Source organism: Clupea harengus, chromosome 26 (genome assembly GCF_900700415.2).
Source record: "Clupea harengus chromosome 26, Ch_v2.0.2, whole genome shotgun sequence".
In the NCBI taxonomy this organism is placed as follows: Eukaryota; Metazoa; Chordata; class Actinopteri; order Clupeiformes; family Clupeidae; genus Clupea; species Clupea harengus.
The window spans coordinates 12,374,234-12,382,202 of record NC_045177.1 but is presented as its reverse complement, the minus strand read 5'-3'; the positions used below and the strand labels follow the sequence as shown (position 1 = coordinate 12,382,202).

The window sequence follows — 7,969 nt, the reverse complement described above, 5'->3', positions numbered from 1 at the left end:
AGGTTTCAGCCATTCAATGAATTTGGACATTAAACATTTATATCCCTGCTTTAACAAAGGGAGGGGTAATTATGGCCTTTCAACAGTGATGGTGCCGAGGGCAGTGTTAACACCTTTGCACAGATTTGTTCCTTTTCCTCATTTTAAAACAAAATATTTCAACAGAAATATCAGATGGTATATAAAAGTAATAGTTCATTGCCTCACATGTACACATGTTTTATTTACATATTTTATGATGAATTTATTGAGAATATGATACGTCCTAAATGTTGAGACTTCCCCCTCAGAATTATGGCGACTGTATGAGAGAATCCTCAACCATTATTTCTATGAAATGAGCTCAATTTCGGTTTGTAGTGGGTCACAGGGTTAAATCCTGGCAAAACTGGAGAAACAGTTCTGGATTATTGCTGCCTCGTTTGATAATCATTCGGCAATAACTCCAATGCTCTTAAACTTTTGAGGGTTTTTTTTATTTAATAAGAGAGCAGATTTTTCTTGTCGGCTCTCTGCCGTGGCTGGACCCATTTCAATTGAGGGCGCAGGAAGCCGCTAGTTTGAGATCCTGTGCAATCTTACCGGAGCACAACAGAGGAGCATCCTCAACGTGGGAGGAAGCGAGTGGTGACGATACAGGAGATGGTGCATGCATGGTGAGACGGGAATCAGCGACACAAACATGACAATATTTTTTTTTAACATCTGGCCCTCCATGCTTCGCGTTACGGGTATGGTCAGGTAGGAATAATGCTTTCGAATATTAGATTATAGTACATTAATTGATTGGCTATTTATTCCTACCACGGGATATAGTCTGAATCGTGGGCGATGGAGGTGGCCTAGTTGCACCATTTCAAATGATTTAAAATATAAACTAGCCCTCTGATAGCTGCTGTGTGTTATAGTGTTCCATGCAATCATTTATTGTACCGCTACATGGACTAATCATTGCGTAGCCTAATATTTTTTTAAGAACGGATCATTGGGCTTGCCGTAGCCTATTTGGTCTCGTTTCGGTATGTCCTAGCTGCATGGGAATTGTAGTCCATGTCTGCCAAGTCAGCTAGGCTTCATGATCCATCACCTCTGAAATAGGTGAAAACTGTGCTTCTCAAACCCATGCATTTCCCTCAAGGTTAATAGGCCTCTATGTGAATTGACCAATGGATGGTTCTTCATTCGTTCGAGGTCGAAAACTGGACATTCATTGGGACGAAACCCGATGAGAGGTATGTGGGTAGGCCTGATATTGATACTGATATTAAACTGCATTACTGTGGGCTAGTTACCATATGACTAGAATCAGCTTGTTTTCAATGGGCGCCACCTGTCGTTCAATGCGCGCGGTAGGTGTTTGTGATGAGAGGTAAGCTTGCACTGCACTGCGGACAAAAACAGTGCAGGGAGAATGTTGAGATAGGCCAACGTTATTTCAAACACGTTTACTGTAACATTAATGTAGCGATATATTTGTATGAAGGGATGCCTTCCAGCCCGCAGTTAATAGTCGCTCGCGACCTGAGTGAGAGGGGAATGATTAGCCTACTGTTTTACGGTTCGCGTCTCTAGGACGTGTTTAATTGTAAGTTAGAGATAATGAGCGTTGCTGCTCGTTAGGCTACAGTGGAGGCTACATCTTCTGAGGAAACACTAGCCTGCGTATTGATGATGTGCTGCCAGTGCAGTGAAGCCGTTTGATTTGTGAGTAACGTTAATAGAATTTTCCTGAAATTTGACATGCAGTAGCTTATGTGTGCAGTCAGTGGCATCCTTCTAGAGCCTAACCTATTGGCCATTCCATGAATTTATTTGGCTATTTGTCTCAAACACCATGCCGTGTTAAAATTCAGCAAATTTAATAGCGCAGTTTACCGAGTTAACATAGTGACAGTTTGAGCTAGAGAGAACTGGAGTGATCTGTGAAACGATACGTGAGTAAAGGATACAGTAGCGCGTTTGAAGGGCGCATCGCGTCTCTGCCGTCGACTCCAGGCGATGGTCTCGAGGATGCTTCTCAGCGTTTTGTACAACCAAAGATCCAAATGAAGATTGCAAAGAGACGGAGACGGATGACTTGTCGTAGTCTCTTTGCCAGGTAATGTAAGGAGTAAAATTAACATAGGTCTTTCATGTATGCCAAATAAATGTCCTTCTCTACGTGTCCCAGACGTTGGGAGGCAGCCTAGGCCTATATTTCGGGTGGAGACCGATGCCATGTAAACAGTGCTTTATCGTCTAGTACGTAGCCTAATGGGCATTCTTAACTGTTTTTTTCTTCAGTTCGCTATCTTTACACGGCTCTAATCATTATTCTTGACATAGGCAATTCAGTTTGTAATCTGGGCGAGAAAAAACAACGAAGCGAGGCCTTGGGCAATGTACCGGTTGGGAGATCTCTGACGTTCCTATCAAGTAATGCTGATAATAATAAGCCTTTTTATTAAGTTGATGCTGTGATCGATGACACCGTTGGCCTCTTGGGGAAATGATTGTTTCTTCTCTTTCAGGCCTTTGATTTCGGGTTTGATGCATTAGTGATTTTTTATTTATTTAAAGGTTTATGTCTCATTACAGTATTCTATAGATTGTAGATGTACGCTCGGCGTTTGGTTGGCATTCAAAATCAATCTGGACAGTTTCAGGTCTCTTCATTATTGTTTGTGTTTTGTGATGTCATGCCTGACATCTTGTTTTTCTCCACACAACAGCTATTAGAGCATATGTGTGTCTCTAAGTGCAGTTAGAGAACCGTAACCTTTTGGAATCAGAGTCAGCTTCCGGTCTCATTGAATTGATGGATGGTTTAGCCTCAATGTCAGACTGTATGTTATATTAGTAAGTTAGCTTCTCCCATGTAACTGGATTGAAGCATAACATCACAAGACACAAATTTCAGCCTTGAATTGTACAGATCCTACCCCCAGACCTGAATTCATATAAATGGCTAAAATAGTCCTGAGCTTATGGATGCAGTGAGCTTGTTTGTTGACTGAATCCATTTAACTTGTGAAATCCTTGTAGGAATGTTATGCTTGAATAATGTCTGTGGATGAAAAAGTGTCTGCATAGTAACATCATCCTGTTTTTGTATTTTGTGTATTTTTATATTTATTTTCTTGGATTGTAGGCTATCAAAAGAAGGTTTTGGCATCGACTAAATTGGCCAAGTTCAGGAAAATTTTCAGAGACGTAAGGTTTTTGAAGAGGTTTTTGAATATGGTGAGAGGAGTTTCCTTGGCCTCCCCTCTTTTGGAGATGTGGCTGCACATTCACTCCTATACAAGTCAAATGGCTGTCACAGCTTTCCCCCTTTCCTGGAATTCAAACGAATTTCATAACTTCTGCTTTAATCAAGCCAGGAAAACTGTATGCAACCACCCCCCTCCCCCTCCCTCGTGCTTCTTGCTGATAAACCCCATATTCCATTCAAAAGAAATGCACAGATGAGATTAATCATGTTTATGAGCCTTGATGTGTCACAGTGGCTGACACAGAATACTCTCTCATTCAGTCTTGCTCATGCACTGCATTTTGCGGTTCTACCTGAGACATCATTTTGCCATGGTAACCACACCTTATCTTGGCAGAAGAAAGCCACTTTAGATTGAGTTAAAAGGGAGACATTCACCAGATGCTCCTCTGTGACGTCTGAAAACCACAAGACTTCACCTCAAGGTTTTGAGAGATAGTGACAGCATCTCTACACACAAGGCCTGCAGGTGTGAGCCACTTCCCACTATAAGACAACTAGACAAGACTGTCCCTCATTCCATACTCCTGCATGGCAGGACATTTTACAAAAAGAACTAAAGACTTTGGATGAAATGGCGAATGGTAATGGTAAATACTATGGATGAACATTAAAGTGAATACTCATGCTCTGCAGAGAGTGTAAATGCTTGCACTTCCCCATATACCCATCCCAGAGCTGAGCAAAACAAGACATGGATGGTCTGTACTGCTTGGTCTTTCTCCACCATAGTATTGCCAACTCATGTGGATAAAGAGCAAGGTTGACATTTTAGGAAAATTAATCAAGGGTTTGCTTAGTGTCATTGCATCGTGATTGGGCATATTTGGCCTTCTGCTTCACCCTTCATCAGTGGTCTTAATCTTGTCAACAGTGTCTTGCAGTACAAACCCCAGAGTTGGCAATGGTGCTCTCAGTATGTCTGTCGGTTTGGACGTGCTCCGAGGACACACACGCGCATTATTTGACTGTACTCTCAGTTGAGATGTTTGAGAGGACAGCCACAGGGATGTGGTGCACTGAACGCTACCCGAGCATGTCTACGGATCGACCGAATGGCCAAGCTTAGCCGCCCGCCCGCGCATGTGGAACTAACAGAACCTGATCGGATGATTGCATGCTAATTAGCATGTGTTATTAGTTTGGGTCCTGACTTGCTTCACTTCTCATTGCCCTGTGTGTTGAACTTCACCTCTTAAGGATTTAAAAAAGCAAAGATTAAGTTTCACTTCAAATGCTCCTTTGGACTCCTGTATGCACACAGTTCATAGAGATCATAAGGAGGGATAGTGAAGGTCTGATAAATACAATTTTAAAAGTTTGCAACGCAAATGAGATTTTTTTCAATAACATTATTTTCATCTGTGGTTTACCTGTATATGGGAACATACGTAGGACTCAACTATTATGTGTGTGTGAGCAGGTATCCTTATGTTAACACATCTGGGGCCTGTGTTCAGTGTGAGCAGGTATCCTTATGTTAACATATCTGGTGCCTGTGTTCAGTGGCTCTTGGGTGCTTCCAGCTTTGTATCACCGTATTATTCAAAGTCAATGTATATCCATTGTAACCCTAGAGTATAGGTTAGCAGAGCTAAGCCCTGTCTATATGTTTGTGTATTCTCTATGTCCCTCTTGCAGATAAATGGCTCATTTAAATACGGAGCTGCTCGGGTTCTGTCCGGCTGGCAGCAGTGCCTAGCGCGCGAGCTCCAGGACCAGGCCAATATGAATGGCACCAGTGAACAGGTGGACATCTTGCCTCCCAACTGCATGGTGAAGGACCGATGGAAAGTGGTGAGGAATGAGGCCCATGTTGTGCTGTCCGCTGTGCTTGTTTGGCACTGGAGCTAAACAATCACTGTAGCTTCTCAACTAACACTTATTACCGATCAGTAGTCGAGTAGATGGGTTGAGACGAGAATACACCTCTAGTGACTCACTAGTAACTCACTGAACCTTTGGTAGTGGATTACAATGAAATCAGTTGCTGACGGGGCTATTTTCAACTTCTGTCTTCTTTGAGCTCACCAGCATTGGCTAGTGCTAGCTAATTGGTTAAGACATTTTAAACACAAAAACCTTTTCCAACCCACATTCAAACCAAATTCCATTACCCACATGTATTATGTTGGGCTAATGTACATGACAGCCCAGTATGACATTTTGAAATTGATCCGAAAGATCAAATGATCACATGGTTGTCATACAAAAATAGGTTTTGTTTATTCAGCTATTTTTCTGCTGACTCGACACGGCAACCTTGCTTTTGGCACATTCATTTCCTGGATGGAAATTGTTTGAAGAGGCATCATGGAGCTTTTACTCTAAAACTAACAAGCTAACAGACTATAGGCTTGCCAACCGTAGCACAGTTGGCACTGATTAAAGCTAGCTAGTGTTTGAACTGATGTATTAAACCGGTATGACTGTGTATGAATGACTACTGGACTCTGGACTCTGTAAAGCGACTTCGGGTATATAGAGAAGCGCTATATAAGATTGAATTGATTGATTGATGTATTAAAGCTGTTCTTATATTCTTTTGTCCCTGGAGCACACAGCTATATTGAATACCATGGGTGGCTCATGACCGCTTACCATCAAAATACATTTGAAGATTACAAAAACAAGTTATCTACCAAAACAATACCAAAACTGTAAAACCCATGTAACGTTGTAATGTAATACCAAAGACTGTTAGGGTGTACTTCAAACATCTTCAACCATGTGCAGATTGATCGACTAGTGGAGTATGGATTTGAGGAAAATTGTGATTAGATTTTCTGAAAATAAACCAGTTGCAGATTTAATGTTAACATTTAGAGTGATCTTATGTTGGGTTTTGCTATTTTAAGGGATGTTTTGCTGGTAGGTACTTGATAGAATGTATTTGAGGATATTCTATGCACCTGTCATCCCCACAAGTCACCTATGGGCTCTCGCCTATGTAGTTTTGAGCTCCAGGATGGAAACCCATGGAAATGTACGAACAGCATGTATAGAGCAGAACATATAGATTGGCAAGCTAGGTACCTTTTATTAGTTCCACCTGTACTAAACAAGGTGCAAAACAAGTCGATCCCCTGTTGTCTTGACAGTTTAGACCAAAACTTGAAATGCTTCATTAAAGTGGCCATCTAGAGGGCATCTATTCAGCTATCAAATTAAATGAATTATTATTATTATTTATTATTATCTGTTCTCTTGTTAGCACCATCCTTCACGGTAATGTGCAGTAATGGGACCGTTTGTTACACAACCTTGGTGGATGATTATTTCCTTGGACTCTACTGTGCTGTACATGTTAACTTATTCACTTTAAAATACATGCAATTTACTTATCTGTGGTAATCTTCAGCATGATGGTTTGAAGTTAAGAATGAACTAAAAGGTCAAGATTATCTACAAGACAAAGCTGACTCTTTTTTTTTCTGATTTATTTATTGATTGATTCATTCTTACACAAATATTTATAGCTTTGAGCCTCAAAGAGATTAAAATATTATTTTGATTTGTAAAAAAAGTTCTGTAAACAATTGTGACGGTTTTTTCTTTTGTAATGATCATCGTCACTGACGTGAAATGTGGTCTCTTCAGGAATGTTCCATGTGACTGGTCAGATCCTTTCAATCCATGACCGTGGTAATAGGCTCATCATAGGATTCTCAGTGCTTTTAAAGGGAAACTGATGCGGTTACACGAGGCCTGATGGTAAATAGGAAGGACATTGATACCATGTTGCTCACCACTACCTAAGTGGTACATGCAAAGTGACCAAATATGCTTCATTTAAAAGATCAATATGTTCAAGTTTGACTGTAAGGAGGCAGTTGATATGTGTGCCGTGTTGTCCTATAGGTGGCATGCAGGGCTGCATATTCAGATAACCTCTCTCCTTATATGGGTTGTGCCCAGACATCATAGTGTCCTTGTGATGTCACCAGTGAGTTTACAGCAATTGAAGTGTAAAGGAAAATGTTATGTATTTAAAATTGTATGTATTTAAAACACATTTATTGCATGACCTTATGTGTCACTGTCTCTTGTATGATTTTCTTGTGGACGAACTAGAAACAAACTATTTCCGGTGCATTCCATTGCAGCTGAAGAAGATAGGCGGAGGGGGGTTTGGGGAGATCTACGAGGCGCTGGACCTGCTGACCAGAGAGAATGTGGCCCTGAAGGTGGAGTCGGCCCAGCAGCCCAAGCAAGTCTTGAAGATGGAGGTGGCGGTTTTAAAGAAGCTTCAAGGTTAGCTAATCAGTGTCGCATCACATTGGGTGCTGTTGTAATAGTGATCTGTCTGTCTGCCACAGAATGCATAGCTAATTATCATTAAACGTTTTCTAAAGTAGCCTGCACGCTTTTAATACTGGTAGTAATTCTGCCTGCAATTTACGAGGGGTAGACTAAATATCAGAAACAACTCTAAAAACTGAGTATGTAGTAACTAATAACACATAGGTATCCCCTGCACCTTCAACACACTTTCAATCCTGCAATCATACAATTTCCCAACAGTGTGTAGTGTTGTATAGGCCCTCTTTTCAAGAAGGACAGTCCCCAGTTCTTTGAGGGATGATGGAGGTAGAAATAGTTTGCCCTCCAGAATAAAGCTTCATTTTCATCTTTAACTATCATATATGTAATATATATCTAACTACATATGAATAGATAGATAAATAGATAGAGATCATTTTAGCAACATTCTGC

At 40.9% G+C, this 7,969-nt stretch overlaps 1 protein-coding gene across 1 annotated transcript in view; it reads left to right on the top strand.

Annotated features, from left to right (window-relative positions):
• The first annotated feature begins 275 nt into the window (after positions 1 to 275).
• ttbk1a (tau tubulin kinase 1a) overlaps positions 276 to 7,969 on the top strand; it is a 33,278-nt gene continuing 25,584 nt past the window's right edge. Inside the window, 3 exon segments of the mRNA XM_031563561.2 lie at positions 276 to 656; positions 4,895 to 5,050; positions 7,360 to 7,507. Of these exon segments, the coding sequence (XP_031419421.1) occupies positions 654 to 656; positions 4,895 to 5,050; positions 7,360 to 7,507 (307 nt within the window). The 5' untranslated portion in view covers positions 276 to 653.